Source organism: Cydia amplana, chromosome 8 (genome assembly GCF_948474715.1).
Source record: "Cydia amplana chromosome 8, ilCydAmpl1.1, whole genome shotgun sequence".
In the NCBI taxonomy this organism is placed as follows: domain Eukaryota; kingdom Metazoa; phylum Arthropoda; class Insecta; order Lepidoptera; family Tortricidae; genus Cydia; species Cydia amplana.
In genome coordinates, this window is record NC_086076.1 from 53,570 (window position 1) to 75,314 (window position 21,745).

A 21,745-nucleotide genomic window follows, 5' to 3' on the forward strand; every position below is an offset into this window, starting at 1 on the left:
CAACAAGATATTTGACACAAGATAGTACTGAGGGTCTGATGATGGAGCTGGAAGGTGGTCACCGGTACCAGTCAACCACGCAACTAAACCACTTCGTGTTTGGGCTCGTTTGATTCCTCTCAACGAGATCTTTGACACAAGATAGAACTCAGGGTCTGATGATGGAGCTGGAAGGTGGTCACCGATACCAGTCAACCACGCAACTAAACCACTTCGTGTTTGGGCTCGTTTGATTCCTCTCAACGAGATCTTTGACACAAGATAGAACTCAGGGTCTGATGATGGAGCTGGAAGGTGGTCAACGGTACCAGTCAACCATGCAACTAAACCACTTCGTGTTTCGGCTCGTTTGATTCGTCTCAACAAGATCTTTGACACAAGATAGGACTCAGGGTCTGATGATGGAACTGGAAGGTGGTCACCGGTACCAGTCAACCACGCAACTAAACCACTTCGTGTTTGGGCTCGTTTGATTCCTCTCAACGAGATCTTTGACACAAGATAGAACTCAGGGTCTGATGATGGAGCTGGAAGGTGGTCAACGGTACCAGTCAACCATGCAACTAAACCACTTCGTGTTTCGGCTCGTTTGATTCGTCTCAACAAGATCTTTGACACAAGATAGGACTCAGGGTCTGATGATGGAGCTGGAAGGTGGTCACCGGTACCAGTCAACCACGCAACTAAACCACTTCGTGTTTGGGCTCGTTTGATTCCTCTCAACGAGATCTTTGACACAAGATAGAACTCAGGGTCTGATGATGAAGCTGGAATGTGGTCAACGGTACCAGTCAACCATGCAACTAAACCACTTCGTGTTTCGGCTCGTTTGATTCGTCTCAACAAGATCTTTGACACAAGATAGTACTGAGGGTCTGATGATGGAGCTGGAAGGTTGGCACCGGTACCAGTCAACCACGCAACTAAACCACTTCGTGTTTGGGCTCGTTTTATTCCTCTCAACGAGATCTTTGACACAAGATAGAACTCAGGGTCTTACGATGAAGCTGGAACGTGGTCAACGGTACCAGTCAACCATGCACCTAAACCACTTCGTGTTTTGGCTCGTTTGATTCCTCTCAACGAGATCTTTGACACAAGATAGTACTGAGGGTCTGATGATGGAGCTGGAAGATGGTCACTGGTACCAGTCAATCATGCAACTAAACCACTTCGTGTTTGGGCTCGTCTGATTTGTCTCAACAAGATCTTTGACACAACATAGTACTCACAGGGTCTGATGTGCAGCTGGAAGGTTGTCATCCCAGACACGAAGTGGTTTAGTTGCATGGTTGACTGGTACCGGTGACCACCATTCAGCTCCATCATCAGACCCTGAGTATCACCTAGTGTCCAAGATCTTGTTGAGACGAATCAAACGAGCATAAACACGAAGTGGTTTAGTTGCATGGTTGACTGGTACCGGTGACCACCTTCCAGCTCCATCATCAGACCCTGAGTATCACCTAGTGTCAAAGATCTTGTTGAGACGAATCAAACGAGCTCAAACACGAAGTGGTTTAGTTGCATGGTTGACTGGTACCGGTGACCACCTTCCAGCTTCATCATCAGACCCTGAGTCCTATCTTGTGTCAAAGATCTTGTTGAAATGAATAAAACGAGCCCAAACACGAAGTGGTTTAGTTTCATAGTTTACTGGTACCGGTGACCACCTTCCAGCTCCATCATCAGACCCTGAATATCACCTAGTGTCCAAGATCTTGTTGAAACGAATCAAACGAGCTCAAACACGAAGTGGTTTAGTTGCATGGTTGACTGGTACCGGTGACCACCTTCCAGCTCCATCATCAGACCCTGAGTCATATCTTGTGTCAAAAATCTTGTTGAAATGAATCAAACGAGCCCAAACACGAAGTGGTTTAGTTGCATGGTTGAATGGTATCGGTGACCACCTTCCAGCTCCATCATCAGACCCTGAGTATCACCTAGTGCCAAAGATCTTGTTGAGACGAATCAAACGAGCTCAAACACGAAGTGGTTTAATTGCATAGTTGACTGGTACCAGTGGCCACCTTCCAGCTCCATTATCAGACCCTGAGTGTCACCTAGTGCCAAAGATCTTGTTGAGACGAATCAAACGAGCCTAATCATGTTACTACATGGTTGATTGGTATCCGTGACCACCTTCATCATCATCATCAGGCTTCATCATCAGATGCTTAGTATCAGCTCGTTTCTAAACTTAAGATACAAATTAAAGGTTTTATTATATAGCTAAAATAGTTTCACTATACAACCTATACCATATGCAATGACGAAAAATGAAAATAAGCGAGTACCTAAGTAAGTACGTATAATTTCTTTCTAGTAATAATGACCTACATAAGTATGTATATTTGCACTGGATTTAGTATTTTCGTACCAAATAACATTTTTAGGACTTTGATATTAAAGTACAGTTAGTGTTGTTATGATTGATTTCAATATGCTTCACGATCGGATCAAGAATGTTTAATCCATCATTGTAGTGCGACCGAGGGAAAATGCGGTGGAAGGGTTCGGCGACCTGAGATCGCGGGGCCTGCCGCAGCGCGTAAAATACCTAAACTCGCTCATCCCCGAAATGTAATAGCACTCTTAATTGTCCCGCGGTGCAGGCTCGCAAAGGCCCGGAAGTCACTTGGGATCTTAGGCCTAAAATTATATAACTTGCTACCTGAGGAAATAAAACTATCAAAAACTGAAAAAAAGTTTGACGGAAATCTTAAAAAAATGTTAACTGACTTAGCATGCTATAGCGTCGACGAATTCGTTGAAACGTGCACTAACCCTAAGTAATTTATGTACTATGTATAACCTGAGATGTATAATCAAATGTATACCATGTATGTATTAGTTGAATACGTACCTACCTGACCTGTAAAACATTGACTTTTATGAATAAATGTCTTGTATCTTGTATCTTGTATCTTGATATTATTTTTTTGCCTTTGTCGATGTACGATTGTCATCTTGGCTACACCCGCAGGTGTGATAGCTATTCCTCTTAAGTAGCTAGCTGAGACTTGTAGAACTGAAGATTACTATGAAGTGACTCACGTGCGCGTGAATAGACGAAGTTGTAGTGGAAGGCTCCAGATCGTGTCATCTTCGGCTCGGCGTAGATATCCATATCGGTGATGAGGGCCCCTTTGTCGGGTTCCTCTATCCCTTAAGGTGGAGGTTCGCGCCACGACGGAGACGAGCGACCGAGACAGAAGACCGCGACCGGAGAAACGCTGTCGCGTATATGTCGCCTATCGTCGAGTGATGGTCGCGGTCTCCGGTCCCGGTCTTCTGTCTCGGTCGCTTGTCTCTGTCGCGGCGCGAACCTCCACCTTTACTCGTCCTCGCGTCGTCACTCTAGTAGTACTAGTTTTTACGAAAGCGACTGCCTTCTGACCTTCCAACCCAGAGGGAAAACTAGGCCTTGATAGGATTAGTCCGGTTTCCTCACGATGTTTTCCTTCACCTACTAAAAGTGACTGGTAAATATTAAATGATATTTCGTACATAAGTTCCGAAAAACTCATTGGTACTACCCGGGGTTTGAGCCCGCGACCTCCGGATTGAAAGTCGCACGCTCTTACCGCTTACCGCCACCAGTACTTCATGCGTAATACCTAGATCTAGTAAATGGAGTATGTAACTCACGCGCTGTCATAAACGAAGTAGTAGTGGAAGGCCCCAGCGCGTGTCAGTTTGAGGTCCGCATACAGATCGGTGTCTGTGACGAGCGCTCCCGTGCCGAGCTCCTCCGTCCCTTGCTCGTCCTCGCGTCGCCACTCCAGGGCGTAGTACTGGTTGCGGACGAACTCGGACACTTCCGCCTTTTCATCCTCTGGACAGAAACAGAAACAACTCATGGGAAATGATTAAAGACACCGTTCAGATCCGGAAAGCCTGCCCATTACCACCAACTTTTAATGTTGTTGCCGTTGTCGGACATGATAATGGGACCTGAAAACTGTCAGAAGACAGTAGTGCAAAAGTTGGCGAAGATCTTCGGCTCTGAAGTCTGCATTGTTCCCGTAATTCTATGTAAGTATCTAATACGATGCGTGATCGCGTTCGACGATATTTATTTCGAAGTCAGCATCAAATGAACTTATAAAATCTTTGAACAAAATGCTGCAGAACTTACGGCTGTCGGTGATGATGTAGTTGGTGTAGAGGAACACCTTGCGGCCGAGCAGACTGGGCCCCGGACAGAAACGGATGGTCGTCCCCTTCTCAAACCTAAAACGGAAACTCGTATCAGATATCAACAGTGAGGCTGCCTTGCCACTGAAGCGGAGACAAGACTCCTCTCATCTCGCCAGATAGACACTCGCCGTGCACTCACCGCACGGGAATCAACCAATAGCATTGGTAGTATGTAATCCAGCGGAGCGGAGAAGACAACCAATGCGCATTTGTATTTTTAACCGACTTCCAAATCTAAAAGGAGGAGGTTATCAATTCGGTTGTATGTTTTTTTTTATTTTTTAACCGACTTCCAAATCTCAAAGACGGAGGTTATCAATTCGGTTGTATATTTTTTTTTTATTTTTTTTTTTATTTTTTTTTTTTTTTTATGTTTGTTACTCCATATCTCCGTCATTACTGGACCGATTTTGGAAATTATTTTTTTGATTGTATGTATATGCATACAGATTGGTCCCGTTTTTGTCAAAACCCAGTTCTGATGATGGGATCCATGAGGAATCGAGGGAACTCCTCAAATCTTAAAGGCACACATATAGTGATTTTTGTATTTTTATCAACAAATCAAGCATATACATTCAAAAAAGTGACATTTGATGAGGTGGAACTGCTGATGATGATCAGAACGGAACTCTTCAACGATGCATAGCACACGTCTGACGATTTGTCCTCTTCGTTATGTTTGTTAAGCAAGTTAAGTTTTTAAGCTACATTTTTGTCAAGCTCGAGTGCTGATGATGGGATCCATGAGGAATCGAGGGAACTCCTCAAATCTTAAAGGCATGCGTATAGAGATTTTTGTATTTTCATCAGAAAATCGAGCATTTTTATTAAAAACTGTCGCATTTGATGAAGTGGAACTGCTGATGATGATCATAACGGAACTCTTCAACGACGCATAGCTCGCATTTGGCGATTTGTCCTTTTCGTTATGTTTGTTAAGCAAGTTAGGTTTTTAGGCACATTTATGTCAATCTCAAGTCCTGAACGTCCTGAAATCCATGAGGAATCGAGGGAACTTCTCAAATATTAAAGGCATCCGTATAGAATTTTATATATTTTCATCAGAAAATCAAGCATTTACATTAAAAACTGTGGCATTTGATGAAGTGGAACTGCTGATGATGATCAGAACAGCGGGCTCAGCACGGTTCCATTTTTATCGACTATCACTATGCCCGTCACTTTCGCACTTACATACTTGTTAGAACGTGATAGGCGTGGTGACAAATGATAAAAATGTGACCGTGCTACTAGGGCAGAACTCCTCAACGACGCATAGTACACGTTTTGTGATTTTCAATTTCGATTTTGACTTGGATTGGGCCCCGGACTCCGGACTCGGACCCGTACTCGGACTCGGACTCGGACCCAGACCCGGACCTTGACCCGGAAAACCACTATGATACCTAAACTAAATCAACCACTATGATTACCATAAAATGTATACATATTACCAAATAAAGTATAAGCACCGTTAAGTGGGTTAGGCTAGTAGTTAGAGAAGTCGGTTTTTTTCTATTAAAGATTATGTTGTAATCCAGTGGAGCGGAGAAGACACCTATGATATATTGGATTAGTTGATTCCCGCATGTCTCCTCTCATCTTCGCCTCAGTGGAAAGGCTAACATATGCTGTTGCTGTTGTCTGTCTCGCTACGTACTTTTTACGCGCACATCACTAGTATCTGGCACGTTGCAGATCCTTCATTCAATTCTGTCCGGTCTGAGCTTTGTAAACAATTCGGGAGTATCTGTTGATGATTAAATGGCCCAGTGGAGCAAAACTCGAAGGTATCCAAGGTGTTACCGACCGGTAGATGGTGGAGTCGTGGTGCTCGCCGTGCGCGAGGGTCAGCAGCCGGGTGGCCGGCTCACGCGGGGCCTCGTCCGGCGCGGGGCTGGCGGCGCGCGGGGTGGGCGCCACCTCCGCCGCCGCGCCGCGCTCGATCGCCATCTGCCTCTGAACATGTAAAACAAAACGTAACGCCATCTTGACTGATGGAGAATAGTGGCCAGTCTAAATCGGGGGTCTCCCAGATTTTAAACCTGACCAGGCCTTCCGCTCTTTTCGGCACTTTTCCATGGGCCAATACTTAAGTTTAAAGAAGAGTCGAGGCAGTAGAGTAGCATAGGGTTGTATAGGTATGCCTCTCTAGCTGTTAAAGAAATATCTAAAATCCATCCATAATTGATTAGCCCGAATCTAATAGACAATAAATTATTTTTATATCCATACTGTTTCCAAGAATAATCTTAAGAGGAACTTGAACTGAATGAACCGAAAGTGTATTACAAATAAATAAGTGAAAGACAAAGTGATACGCGAGATCGCACCCTCGCCAGAACAGCTCCATCGGGCGTGCGCGCTCTGGGCCTGATCTCCTTATCGCGCTTGTCCTTGTCGCGCCTGTCAGGCTTTTCTCGCTTGTCGTGGTCGAGCTTCTCGAGCGCGCGGCCGTAGTCGGTCTCGCGCTCGCGCGCCGAGTCGCGGCGCAGCATGTCGTGTCGCCCGCGGGAGTGCGCGCCGCGGCCGCGATCGGCGTTTATACACGACACGCAAGCGCCCAAGCGTACATAGCCCCACCCTTGTCTTATAACACAAAAGCACTAGTGATATACTAACAGCAGCAATCTTGACTGATCATCGGTGAATCTTATATCTTTGCAATAAGGTTTACAAATTGTCAGTTAACTGTATGGACGATGGCATTAATTTTAGACGTTCTTACTACCATTCTCTATTGCGTAAGCTTTGACATACCCTCTGAATGACAATAGCTGTAACTTCCCTACATTTCCGTACGTTGTAAAGTCCTTTCTCTTCTGCTGACAATCCGTTTCAGGTTTCACGGGACGCGTGAGCGACGCCGCACAAAGCCGACACTCTAAACCCCATTGTGCCTGTTTCAGGTTTTCCTACGCAACTACGCATAACTGTTACCATGCACTGATTTGTGTTTTACTTATTTAGAAATGTGTAATGCAATAAAGAGAAAATGTGAGAAAAACATTTCCCTTTTTAATCATTCAACATGTGTTAGAGACAGGCAATTAAAGTACCTACATGTTGACAGCTAATGCAGTTTAATCTATTGAAGATTGGACCTTTAAATTTTAAATAGACATAAGTATATTCTTCAAATATTGTAGAGGTCCACTAACACAGGATTTTCTGATATTAAACTGAAATTATACTAAAATCTATTAACTAACAACTACACTGTTAACTAACAATTATTAAGATATAAAGTCCACCAGCAGTCAGTAGGTACAGTGACTACAGTCTACACTCTACAGTAATCTACTGTATGAGTGAACTCTGAGCATGTCTGGTCATTATTATTATTTGTAAGAATCCACAAAAATCCTTTGTTTGGAAAAAATGAAAAACCATTTAATTTCACAAGTCAACAATATCATGTGTATTACGAAATTAACTTAACTTAATATTAACTAATAACCTAAAATGTACATACTATTCACTTTGTTTGAATACCTAACTAAAAATCTCACCATAAGTGATTCTGAGCACCCCATTAGTACAAGGAGTTAGTCCCAATCCCGAACCATTTACCATCACTGAGAGCAAAGTACTGCAGAGCTGCATTTGCCCAAGCTCAGATAATGCTGATAACCGTCACAGTCCACAACCTACAGCTATGGTAGAAATGCACGCCCATTGTTAAAGTGTAATGTAATGGAAAGAAAACTAAATCATTTACAACGTTACATTATTATTGTATTCTAGTTAAAAATCTAACACTCAGGGGACCATGCATTTTGAGTAAATATTTATTTATTTAAACTTTATTGCATAGTAAAAGTTGTACAAAAGTCGAAATTAATGCCAGAAGGCATTATCTGCCAGTTTAATAACTTTTGGGCCAAATAGAGATCAAATAGTAATAGGTGCGGAAATATTTACAATAGGTATAAGAGAAATTGAATACTAAATACAAAAATGTATGCCAAATAACATAATTATTAGTAGTAATTCTAAACATAGGTATACTTCGTTTTTTTAGCATTAGAAATTAGGTAAACAATCTTGATGGGTCTTTTAATTGAAAAACACATTTTAAAAATAAGTTAAGGTAAATATGTAACAATTATGAATCTAATACGATCTTTTATAGTCTTCTGCTTTCATAAGTAATAGTTATTGATTTTTAAAAAGTGTTTTTCAATTAAAAGACATGTCAAAATCGCTTACCTTCTTTCAAGTTCTTTCTAATGCTAAAAAAAACGAACTATAGAAACATAGATTTATAAGGCATTGCATTATTCGTTTAAGGGTAGAAATATGCGTTTGTATTTTATGCAGCTTTTATACTACATTATTTTTACACTACAAGGTGAGCAAGAAGACAAGATGGTCCATAATTATAGATAAGAGAGATTCATGATCTGTAACATTTCAGACACAATCAATTGGAAAAGGTACTGTTGGTTTTATGTGCAGTTGTATTCAGAAACCCTCAATCTCCATGTATTGAGCATACAAACACCTATTTACCCAGATGATTTGTAAAATGACAGAACAAGATGCTGAACTTTCTAATCCAGGTATTATGGGACAGAGCAGTTTTTCTTATTACTTTTCCAATGTACTTGACCTAGGATTTGCACGACGGATCTGAAATGTATGGGAATATCCGCGGATCCAGATCGAGATACGAATAATTTCATACATTTCGGATCCGGATTGCAAACCCCAACTTGAGCCATTGTTTAACAAATTCATTGATCTATCATCATAGTAATACAAGGGATAAATTTAATACTAGGCTAGCACTCTAGTAGAAGTAACCTGGGTTTTGTACTAAACTTGCGTGTTACTTTAATACCTTTCGAGTAGGTGGTATTGCTAAAAACGTAATTATCACGAGTATCAATACCTCTAATTGTGTAGACAACGTAGATTGCGTGTTTAATTAGGTGGGTATGAGAGGTTTTCGATGGGCAAAAGCCAGCGGAAGCCGGGCGCTTACACCTAATACACTTACCGTTCAAAGTCACTCCACAAGTTGCATACGCCTTCTCTCTGCTCTCGCACAATGCGTTTTACTCAGTGCACTTGACTACACCACTTGTAGCTATCAGCTATTGACTAGTTTAAAGATATTTTAAAATGTTCAAGCAATGTTGTTGTGAACTAGCCGATTTGATTTTGATATATAAAGTTTTGATTTTGACAGCTGCGTCCTCTGCGTGACCTTCACAGCTGATCGGGTGTGTTTACGAATCTTGATACGAGTTCCAAATTTTTGTAGATCAATACTACATAGATTCACGAACAAAAAAAAATACTGAACTTTTTGTTGATGATCTCTTGTTCTAAACTATTGAATAGAACATTAGAGTCAGACCAAGAAAAGTCTGCAGCGGATTTGATAGCCCACGCAGTGCAAGTGTTATTTTAAACGTCAAACTTCTATGAAATTATGACGTATACATAACACTTGCACTGCGTGGGCAGAGATGTGAAAAATACTTTATAAAAAGTATTTAAATACAAATACTTCCTTGATATACTATTTCAAATGCAAAATACAAAATAGTTTTTGAATTTGTATTTAAAATACAAAATACGAAATAGGTATTTTCAAAATACTTTTTAAAAATACAAATACTTTGCGATAAAAGGTACTCTGAATAGTGAATACCTAGTCTGAATTAAAAAGTATTAGGTACTCAAAATATCCGAATTGAAAAGACTCTCTTCATTCTTTGAAAACAGTGTGTCAATCAGTCCTCTAAGTGCAAATTTCTTGTTGTTTGCTCATATTAACCGGAAGGATGGATGGATGATGGTTTATAACGGACAATTTTTAAAAGCATTAATTTAGATTTGTAATTTTTTACAGCTAGTATAATGCCTCTCGTTAGTGTGATGAAAACGTCTCGTTTGTGCAGAAAAGTTTCATCAGGGCAGAAAAGTTTGTTCTCCTCTCGTACCTTGAAACCCTCGCAACACTCAAGATTCCACTTTTTTAACCACTCGCTACGCTTGTGGTCATGTGCGACGTTACTAAACAGATTCAACAGTATGAGAGAGTTGCCAGGATTGTAACATCAGAAGAGATTGTAACTCCTACCTACATTATCTACTATAAAGTATTTTGTATTTTGAAAATAGAAAATAGGTCCCAAAAACTATTTCAAATAAAATACAAAATAGTTTTCTTCAAAAGGTATTTAAATACAAAATACAAAATAGGTATTTTGCATTTAGTATTTGCATTTTAAATACAAGTATTTCAAATAAGTCACATCTCTGTGCGTGGGCTATCAAATCCGCTGCAGACTTTTATTGGTCCGACTCTACCTACTTTCTTTAAAGTCCGTATTCTTCTTTATTGAAGCCAAAGATTCAGTTCGGATTTCAGACATAGCATGGGCACAACATGACACTCGATCACCATCAAAGAATATAAAATGATCACCAATATCACCATTCAAATAAAATTATACCTACAACTTCCAATACCTAGCAGCACAAACAACAATGTTGAGCTAGATGGGTGGGTTCACAAATACTTACAACTACGGACTCGGAGCAGCCCATCTTCTTAAAAGTCCAGGAGCCGCAAGCCCCGCGCAGCGCTCAGTCGCTCACGTCACGCCGCACCGCAACCGAACACGGCCAGGCGACGGCTCTGCACGCCAGGCCAGAGGTCATACGCAAGGGGTGACCCGTCATCTCTATCTCTAATCGCCAGTAATCGCGTATTATTAGAATAAGATTAAGCAGATAAACCTATTAGACTCGCATTTAACAGATCGCCCTGTTCTGTATCGAGGGAATAGGTAGGTAAAATTAAATTATACCTACCAATATACCTACGCGCCCATATAAGGACCAAGGGCCGAATGTTTCGGGTTGAGCACTCCGAAATCGCAGAATTATCAAGTAATTCTGCTTTATAAGTTTAATTTTAGACATCTACCTACTTATTTTATTGGAGTGGATTTTATTAATGATCACGCGGTAGGTACCTACCTAAAAGTATATAAGTTAAGGTCAGCATGTCATCGCGTAGGTATGTACCTACCTATATACAAACAACCGCATAGGTACAGGCGGACATTACCCGATTGATATTAAGTAGGTATAGAGGTACCTAAAGCTGATAAATGACTAGTTAACAAAGTCGTCGATAGTACCTACACCGTTATCTCTGCTTCAATTACATAACTTCTCGAAAGATTTACTTAATTAACACCAATATTATCATTATCACAAGTCAAGATTTATTTACTTACTTAGACCAATGTTCCTACTCAGTAATACAAATAGGTTTAATCAGTTTAAAAACAACGCTCGAAGAACTCACATCGGAAATATTCTGGTAGAAAGATACATACCTATAAGATGAAGTTAGTAATAACGGGAGCCGCTGGATTTCTGGGCGCTCGGCTGGCAAAGGCCTTGCTGGCCCCAAACTCCGCATTGGCCGTGTCCGAGCTGGTGCTCGTAGATGTGACAGCGCCAACTCCACCTCCTGCCAGCATACCGGTGCGGGCCCTGGCTCTGGACCTAGCCGCACCGGGTGCCGCAGAACAAATCATCGAGGCCGATACAGCTGTGATCTTCCATCTGGCGGCCATCGTCAGCGGCAACGCGGAGAAAGACTTCGACTTGGGATTCCGCGTCAATTTCGACGCGACCCGCGCGCTGCTGGAGGCGGCCCGGCGGCGTCGCGCGTCGAACCTGGTATTCGTTATGACTAGTACTGTAGGGGTGTACGGTGGAAAGTTACCGGACTCGCCGGACGAGGATTTCGCACCGATGCCGCAGACGTCGTACGGCTGCGCCAAGGCGATGGCGGAGCTGCTGGCAAGCGAGTACGGGCGGCGCGGCTGGGCCGACACCCGTGTAGTTCGGCTCCCGACGGTCTCGGTGCGCGGAGGAAGCGCCAACACCGCCATCTCGTCTTTCGCGAGCGATATTGTCAGAGAAACGCTCGAGGGCCGCGAAGCGACGGTGCCGGTACCGCCGGAGCTGTGCATGTGGCTGTCGGGTCCGGCAACGGTGGTGCACAACTTGATTTACGCGGTGACGTTGCCGGCGACCGCCTGGAAGGAGCGGCGCGTGCTGTCGCTGCCGGGGCTGACGGTGGCGACGCGGGAGATGGTGGCGGCGCTGGGCCGCGTGTGCGGGCCGCAGTACGCGGCGCGCGTGCGCTGGCAGTCGGACCCGCGGCTGGCGGCCATGATGGCGTCGGTGCCGGCGCGGCTGGCCGCTCAGCGGGCACTGAAGCTCGGCTTCCGAGAGGACGAGACCTATGACGACCTCATCCGCGAATACATACGCGACGACCTCGGCGGCCGCATACCCAAGTAGCCGCATATCATTTGATTTTAAATTGAACTAAAATTTGGCAATACTTGATTCATTTATTCAAAAATAAAGATGCTCAATCAAATGCAGCTTCAAAACATTTTTTATGCTTCGTAAGTATGTACCTATTAACTTTGTACGACATAAGTGCATTAAACTTATCCATAACAATAATAATAGAACTATTACCTAAGTATACATATAAATGTAATAAAATACAAATACGGTCAAATTAAACGTTGTAAGGACTATATGTAAACATCATCTCAGGGCCACCGCAGACAGATCAGAACTCTGTTAGACAGACGTGTTAGTCTGTCAGTTCTTTCTGACAAATTTCTGTGACGATATCATATCTGAATCATTTGTCTGTGGACTCTGTGGTGGTCCTTTAAGAGGCAACAGGAGTGGTCATTTCTCCATACAATAAACGTACTCGACTGTTTCCTCCGTGGATTTTGAAGCTAGAGCAATGTTTTTTTTCAACACAGATTGTTATTATTATTATCTGTGTCGGACTGTTTTGTTGCTTCTTTTGATATTTTTGTTTTTAAGGCGCTAGAGCACATCAAATATTCGCAAAAACGGCCTCATTTACTAGGCCGCAAAGAGAAGCATGGTATTCAAAACTGACATCAATTAGCCTAAAAAGCAAAACAGTCCGATAAAAATAATTTCATTACCATTTAGACCTCAAAATATCGTTACATTACTTACATTTGGTTAAGTTATGGGGGAGGTAACAGTCGAGTACGAAACCTTGTGTTTTGAGATTTTTATGCAGGATTTTTCGCCTTGTCCTTTCGCACTAGTTGTAGGAGCCGCTTCCATTAGCGGGACGGGTATATTTACCTAAAATATTTAAATCTCAGCTCCCGTATCCTCTTAAATGTTGAAATCAACAATTTCAAAACAATCCTGTTTAAGTTATTGCAGAAACAATGGAATTCAGATTTGAATAAATTATAGCTTTTGAATACGTTACCCCTGCCCAGGCAGAATCGGCTGAATTCCTTTACGTCTCCATTGAGATTTATACACGATTATTAATTTTTGTAAAATACATGACTCAAAATATGTTGTTCCTCTGATGTTCATCACTTAGGTACGATAGAGCGTTCGATCACTCCAAATCAGTACTTTTTCTACTCCCGTACACACACCGTACATACCTTTAAACGGTTTTATAGCATAATTTCTAAAATCACATTTCCTAAGTACGAAATTCTTAAAACAGAACATCGAAAATTAAAATGTCTAATGTATGAAATTCCTAAAGACGCATGTCCTAATACACTTTTAATCGAACGATCTCATTTTCGAAAATCAATATTCCTTTGTACACAATACCTAAGGACAATACTTTGAAAGTCAATATGTCTAGTGCTCAAAATAGCTACGTTCAAAAAGCCTAATGACAATATATTGAAAATCAATATTTCCGAGAACATTTCCTTCTTACCCTAAGTTGACGGAGCCCCGAGCGGGGCTCCTATTTCTGGGCGGTTGCCCTTCGGGCATCTGAAGCTACCTAACGAACCTAATCTACCTACCTATTGATTTAGTTTAGTGTGACGTCCGTGAAAACAGTACACTTTGGGGGAAAAAGCGTAGGGAGGTAGGTAGGTTAGGTTCGTTAGGTAGCTTCAGATGCCCGAAGGGCAAACCACCCAGAAATAGGAGCCCTGCGAAGCGGGGCTTCGTCTAGTTAAGTTGTAAAGGAAGTTTTTTGGAAATAAAGTTGCGTACGTTTGACTCTTTAAGCTAAGGTCAGCTAAACGTAGGACAAATGTCGTTAGAAATTTCGCAGTTTATACATTTTAAACTTACTTAGGTCAACTGAACGTAGGAAAAAAGATCGTTAGTATTTTCGTGCACTAGCAGTATTGTACTTTAGACATTTAAATAGTAGGTTGATTAACCGTAGGACATGTATTTTTAGGAATTTCGTACATTAGACATTTTGATTTTCGATGTTGTCTTTAGGAATTTCGTACTTAGGAAATTTGATTTTAGAAATTATGCTACATAACCCTTTAAACCCCTATCTTATAGTTGTCAAGACAAGTCTTGATTATGAAGTAGCAAAGAATGGAGGGTACGAGCGGGAAAATAATGAATGAAAAAAAAGCGGCCAAGTGCGAGTCGGACTCGCCCATGAAGGGTTCCGTATTTAGGCGATTTATGACGTATTAAAAAAAAAACTACTTACTAGATCTCGTTCAAACCAATTTTCGGTGGAAGTTTACATGGTAATGTACATCATATATTTTTTTTAATTTTATCATTCTCTTATTTTAGAAGTTACAGGGGGGGGACACACATTTTACCACTTTGGAAGTGTCTCTCGCGCAAACTATTCAGTTTAGAAAAAAATGATATTAGAAACCTCAATATCATTTTTGAAGACCTATCCATAGATACGCCACACGTATGGGTTTGATGAAAAAAAAATTTTTGAGTTTCAGTTCGAAGTATGGGGAACCCCAAAAATTTATTGTTTTTTATTCTATTTTTGTCTGAAAATCTTAATGCGGTTCACAGAATACATCTACTTACCAAGTTTCAACAGTATAGTTCTTATAGTTTCGGAGAAAAGTGGCTGTGACATACGGACGGACAGACAGACGGACAGACGGACAGACAGACAGACATGACGAATCTATAAGGGTTCCGTTTTTTGCCATTTGGCTACGGAACCCTAAAAAACATGTCTAATAATGTTCACTCATCTGTCAGAGATGACAATTAAATGACAATGGCAACAATGTATTTCGTACAATATTTTTTAAGCGGTGTTTAAACGAAGTATCGTAAAAGTGCCAAAAAGATACTGCGTGCATGTACAAATACTTTTTTTGGGGAATAGACTAAAGACTCGTCTCGACAACTATAAGATAGTCGTTTATTATTACGACCCTTTAAATGACAAATAAAAGTACGGGAGTAGAAAAAATACTATAACACGACATAATTAAAAGTCGAAGAGGTTCTCCTCGATGGCCCGCTCGGAGTCCCACACGGCGGCGTCGTCGCGCCGCTTCTTATCTCTCTTTTCTTTTTTGACCTTCCTCTTCCGCGGCGGAGACTCCCGCTCCCGCTCGGGCTCGCGCGGCCCGGGCCCCGAGCCGCGTCTCCGCTTGCGTTTCCTCCGTTCGGGCTCCGGCTCGACCTCCGGCTCGGGCTCCGGCTCGGGCTCCGGCTCGGGGTCCGGCTCGGGCTCCGGCTCGGGGTCCGGGCGCTCCCCGCGCTTCTTTCTCTTCTTCTTTTTGTCTCGCCGCGCGTCGCGATCGACCTCGTCGACGACCTCCTCCGAGCGGGCGCCGGCGGCGGCCAGACGTCTCCTCACGTCGGGCGGCAGCGCGCGGTCGAAGTCGGCGCCCAGCAGCGGGTGCCTGGGCCTCGTCTCGGGCAGCGGGACGCGCTCCGGCTCGCCGTCGTCCTGCTGCCGCGGCGCCGGGACGCGCGGCGGGCGCGCGCGCAGGCGCAGCTCGCCGCGCACCGGCACGGCGCGCACGCAGAACCCGCGCCCGCGCGCCGCCGGCGCCAGCAGCGCCACGCGCGCGCCGCCCTGTCCCGCCGCCGCCGGCGTCGCCTCGTACGCCCGCCCGCCGATCTTCACCTTGCTCCTGAAGTCGACGTCGAGCGCGATCCCCCTCAGCGCGCCGACGGGCAGGTCCCGGGGGCAGCGGACGATCCACACGTCGTCGTCGGCGGTGACGGCGGCGCCGGGCGGGAACTCGCCGAGGACGGGGCGCATGTGCGCGTGGGCCCGGAGGAACCTGCCGAGGCGGCCGGCCGCCTCGGCGCCGCGCCCCGGGGCCGGGGGCGAGGCCGCCCGCGCCGCGGCCGGCGGCTCGGCCGCCCGCTCCGGCTCCGAGTCGGAGTCCTCGAACGTGATCCTCTCGGATATCCTCCGGCGTTCGACGGGCGGGGATCCCCTCCGAGTTATCTTTTGAGCCGGCGCGGGAGGTTCGGGCCCCGCCCGCGAGTCCTCCTCGAACGTGATCCTTTCCGATAGTCGGGGTCGGCGGGGAGATTCCGTCGACGCGTGCGATTCTTTTCGAGTTTTAGATGCGGTCTCGGCCCGCGACTCCTCCTCGAAGGTTATCCTGTCGGACGTTCTCGCTCGCCGGGGAGGTTCGACGGACTCGGCGTCGCTCGGGCTAGCTCGGGAGCGCGCCGGGGGAGCCGCGGGCCGCTCGTCCTCCGAGGAATCGTCGTCGCTGACGAACTCCTTACTCGTGAAAGGCTCGACTTCTTCCTCGCGCTTCTTTGGCGTCGGGCGTTCCCGGACGACCGTCTCCTCCGCCTCGAATTTCCACCTCCCGTCGAAATGTTCCCGGTCGTTTGAGGATTCTCTTACAGTTTTCTTTCTTTTCTTTTTTTTCTTGGGGGGCTCGGAGCCCTCGGCCGGCTCGTCGGTGGCGGCATCGTCGGGGTTCTCTGCGGGCTCCGCGGCGGGGCCGTCGACGGCCTCAGGAGCGGAGGATTCCTGTTCGTCTCTTTCTTTGTCGCGCTTCTTCTTTTTTTTCTTTCGAGGCTGTTCGGGCTCGGCCTCGGGCTCGGGCTCGATGTTGGCGGCGGAGGCGCGGCGCTTGCGCGGGGAGCCCCGCGGGACGGCGAAGCTCGCTTTTTCTTCCTTGATCTTCCTCTTGAGCATGTGCTCGGCCGCGGCGGAGTCATCGTGCCCGTTGGCGAGAGACTCGCGTTTGACGCGGCGGGGTGAAAGGGATAGGGAGGAGGACTCCTCTCGCTTCAGCTTCTTGAGTTTTTTACGCTCGTGAGACTCATTGTGGTCGCCATTTTGAAACAGCTCCTTTTGAAGTTTCTTTTTGTAGATTTTGCCAGACTCTGATTCGCCATCATATGGCCTGAAATAAAAGAAATAGTATGTGAAAATGAATGCAAGTCTCTCAGAATATGCTAGTTATTCAATCACCTACAATCATCTTTATTAAACTAACAGATAGACAGGGTATGGGTTGCGAGGGTCATAGTCAGAGTGCGCTTCGACCATGGCCGGCTCTCTGTAGGAGTTGACGGCGCCCCAGGTCATATATCGGTTTGAAGGCGGGAGCCGGTGGGGTTGGTACGTGTCTGCTTCTGGTTCGGGGGATTGGAAAGATGGTGTGACTGAGGAGAAGACGTTTTTGATGGCGCTGAAGGCGGTGTGGAGGATGGAGGAGGGTGGTTCGAGGAGGGTGTGGCCGGTGTGTGTGTGCTGGGCCTCGCTGGTGCCGCCATCTTCCAGCGGCGTGAGTATGATGAGTCCGGCGTGAACTCCGTTCAGTTTACCTCGCCCTGTCTCGGAGAATCAGTTCTTATTAATCATAAAGGTATATGGAACTTAACTAAACATGGGCATATGGGGATTAGCTAGCGTAAAGTTATTAAGATAAGACGTCTGTTATTATTATACTCTTTATTTACTTGAACTCTTAGGCTAGGTGATTTATAATATGAATATAAAAGTAAAATATAAAAACACAAAACAATAAAAAAATACATATAAACATATTTATTTATTTATTATAAAAAACCTAACCTATGGTGCCGCCAGCAGCGGGGCAAGGCCCAAGCTGCCGGTGCTCAGGGTCGCAGAGAGGAACCGGCGGACTATCCGCGCCGTGTCCAAGATCACCGCCTTCTGCATCTGGCCCTTGATCCAACCACCTAGCAAGAGTCTCTCAAGATGTTGGTCGAGACTCTTCGCTATTAGACCGTTCGCTGAAACAACTATCGGGACAATGATCGTCGAATCAACATCCCACATGACGGTTATCTCGTGAGCCAAGTCTAGGTACTTACTGGACTTGTCCTTCTCGGCTTTCACGAAATTCTCATCATGGGGGATGGTGATGTCAACGGCGTTGCGCTCGATCTATTATCACAATGTCAGGCTTATTGGCTACAATAGTCCTGTCAGTGATGATAGATCGATCCCAATAGAGCGTGGCACGACCATTCTCGAGAACTGGCGCAGGTGAATACTTGTGGTACGGTACTTCGCGGTCCACAAGGCCGTATAAAAGAGCAAGCTGCTGATGAATAATCCTGGCTACGAGATTATGTCTGTGCAAGTACTCGCCGTTAGCAAGATGAGAGCAACCGGAAATGATATGCCTGAGTGACTCTCCGGGACGGCGGCATGCCCGACAAATGTCGACCGTACCGTCCTTCAGGATATATTTCCGATAGTTGTTCGTCATCATTACTGCGCCGGTCCGTCACCGTAAACGCAAGTTCCTGATGACACTTCTCGGTACGAAGTGAAACATGTCGAGCGTTTTTCGACTTAAAATACGTGAGTGACCCGTTTTTAATATATTTACTATGTCTTTGTCTCACGGAAGTTTTGTTATTAAAATTACTTCGTCCGCAATATTATTATTCACTTTATTTATTTTTGATCTTAGGTTAGGTTATTTTATAATATGGATATAAAAATAAAATACAAAAACACTTACAAAAACAATACAAAATACTAGAGATGCAACGGATAGTTGTTTGGTCGGATACCGGATATCCGGCCTGGTCACTGGCCGAATATCCGGTATCCGGCCGCCGGATATTCGGCCAGCGGAACTATACCTATAGTTTGAGTTTTGCAGGTGCGCGTCGTGCAGGTTTCGACCTGGGGGCCGACTTTTGAATTTCGATTTCGTGTATTTCGTTCAATAATATCTCCACTGCTAAGCATTTAAAATCTACTAATAGAATTGAAATCTAGTGGTCAATACCACTAGATTCCAAATTTCTATTGCTCGTATTATGACCGTGACTGTTTTTTAGATTCCATTTTTTACCCCAAAATGTGTTAATTTTACTAACGGTATCCGGCCGGATAGTAGGTCACTATCCGGTATCCGGCCGGATACTAAGATAACGGCCGGATAGGCCGGATACCGGATAGTAACCGGATATCCGGTGCATCTCTACAAAATACATATAAACACATTATAAAAAACCTAACCTAGGGTGCCACCAGCAGCACCACCATTATTATTATTATTATAATCTGAAAAGTCCTACTGGCTTGTGATAATCTCCTTCATTTATTACACATTAACATTATACATAACTAATGAATATATTCAATAATATATTTCAGCCAACAGCTCTGAAGCCTGTGTGAATGATTAACTGAGAGTGAACACTCATTCTATGTTCACTCACTTGCTGTTTCTGGCTTGAGAGACTTCAGAGTGGTCAAGTATATCCAATGGATACAAAAAATTAAAGTTACACTCATACACTGGCATAAAAAAGTCCACAAAATTGCAATACATATTTAATGAAGAAAAAAACTCTGGAATAATCTTTTTATGTTTGGCAAACAATTAGGTAACTGATATTGTTTAATCTGGCTATCTATGCAATAAGTATGTCAATACAACAAAACTAACAAAGATAAGAGACAACACCAATTTATCTTGTCAAATCAGAATTTGGGGAAATGTTATTTCAGCTACTTTTAACATAATATTGTCTTCGGTTACTGCAATAGTTACTCATGAAATAAGACTATTAAAACGGAGGAAAATATCACGTATATTGAATTTATACAACATCACAACATTTCGAATCCTTTACAGCGTTCATGGTCAACAGGTGACTGAGGAAAAACTACTTTGAACTATGCAACAAGCACTGGAGTTGGACCAAGCTAAGTTGGCACCATAATATTGCATTTTGTCACCCAACTTACATATATTATGTATGCGAAGTTTCGACTCAATCAAATAATGGAGAGTGGGTCTAGTTTAGCTTGCAAGAGTTGACCCGAATATTACATTACATACAAACTTTGCAAGTAAAATAAAAGTTTGTTAAATAAGAGTGCGTAATGGCTGGTAGTTAAATGCTGTAAACTTAAATCTGACTTAGTTAAAATAAAAACATCACTCTTATCAATGGACATACAGTTTTTGTCTACAATTAATCTTGTTAAATAAATAAAATGTTATTGTTAGTGTTTACTAGTGTGTGAATTTGGGTTTTGAGCGGAAACCAGCCAGCAGGCGTAAACCAACTAATATTTAAAAAATCTTACTTTTCCGGTTCCGTATTGGAGTCATCATTTGATGTGTTCGTCCAACCAAACTCCTCGTCTGACGACCCCATTGCTACAGTGGACGGTGCACTATTCTTCTCAATATTTTATTTAAATAACTAATTTAAGGTTATAATAATAACATAACCTGTAAGAGCATGTATATCGGTTGTTTTGACAAATTTTTGTTACCATAACCAAAAACTCATTTTTTTCTTTTTTTAAAGTATGTATTCATAAGCTCCCTCCACACTCGTGCGCGAGTGTGGAGTCAAGTCTTTTTTATTACATACAAAATACAAATTAAAAAGATGTCGTCGTAACTCCTCTCCTTTTTTTGGTGCTTCGGTTCAAATTGTTTCAAATGTCCTAAAGATCAAATCAAACGTATCGATTTTCATACTTTTAAAGGCCCCAGTACACAAAGGGCCATCGCTGGCCACTCCAAGGGACGCATTTATGCGTTAGAGGGAGCAAGTGATATTGCTATCTCATTCTACGGCATGGCTGCGTCCCTTGGAGTGGCCGGCGATGGCCCATTGTGTACTGGGGCCTTAACACCATTTGCAGAATTTATTTAATGAATGTCAGGTGGTACAGCTAAATTCACTATGGTAGTTTTCGAGATTTTCGTCGTATTTTACCTTTAATTCTACGACTCTTCTCTTTCGGCTCTACAGCTTCTCTACAGTGTTTTGACTTCAGTGAATTACTAGTCAGACCGCGAAAAGTCTGCAGCGATTTTGATAGCCCACGCCATGTCCACGCAGTGCAAGTGTCATTTTAGACGTCAAACTTCTATAAATTTATGACGTGTAAATAACACTTGCACTGCGTGGGCTATCAAAATCGCTGCAGACTTTTCTTGTTTTAACTCTATACCAGGGATGTAACGGATGTTATCGGAACCGAAAACGGAAACAGATGTTTTCAGTTTAGTTTATCGGAAACGGAAGCGGAACCAGAAACGGAACCGAAAACGGAACTAGAATCGAACCTGAGTGATAGATATACTTGATCAACCAGATCTTGACAGTAGAAAAAGGCGGCAAATTTGAAAATTGTAGGCGCGAAGGGATATCGTCCCATAGAAAATTTGAATTTCGCGCCTTTTTTTACTGACAAGATTTGGTTGAC

General features: G+C 43.7%; 3 protein-coding genes across 3 annotated transcripts in view; 1 reads left to right on the forward strand and 2 right to left on the reverse strand.

The window, feature by feature from the left end:
- Positions 1 to 6,753, reverse strand: part of LOC134650609 (glycogen debranching enzyme) — a 36,083-nt gene extending 29,330 nt beyond the window's left edge. Inside the window, exons 1-4 of the mRNA XM_063505561.1 lie at positions 6,543 to 6,753; positions 6,020 to 6,168; positions 4,145 to 4,239; positions 3,655 to 3,841 (exon numbers count right to left, since the gene is read on the reverse strand). Coding sequence (XP_063361631.1) covers positions 3,655 to 3,841; positions 4,145 to 4,239; positions 6,020 to 6,168; positions 6,543 to 6,707 — 596 coding nt within the window. The 5' untranslated portion in view covers positions 6,708 to 6,753. The remainder of the gene's footprint in view (positions 1 to 3,654; positions 3,842 to 4,144; positions 4,240 to 6,019; positions 6,169 to 6,542) is intronic.
- Positions 6,754 to 11,583: 4,830 nt separating this feature from the next.
- Positions 11,584 to 12,577, forward strand: LOC134650449 (D-erythronate dehydrogenase-like). The gene has a single exon (XM_063505404.1). It carries the CDS (start codon positions 11,584 to 11,586, stop codon positions 12,553 to 12,555), a length of 972 nt encoding a protein of 323 aa, XP_063361474.1. The 3' UTR covers positions 12,556 to 12,577.
- A 2,949-nt stretch (positions 12,578 to 15,526) lies between these two features.
- On the reverse strand, positions 15,527 to 20,779 carry LOC134650384 (serine/arginine repetitive matrix protein 1-like). Its single transcript, XM_063505339.1, has 2 exons — positions 20,609 to 20,779; positions 15,527 to 17,426 (listed from the first exon to the last, which is right to left on the reverse strand). Exons 1-2 carry the CDS (start codon positions 20,677 to 20,679, stop codon positions 15,527 to 15,529), a joined length of 1,971 nt encoding a protein of 656 aa, XP_063361409.1. The 5' UTR covers positions 20,680 to 20,779.
- Between the last annotated feature and the right edge of the window lie 966 nt (positions 20,780 to 21,745).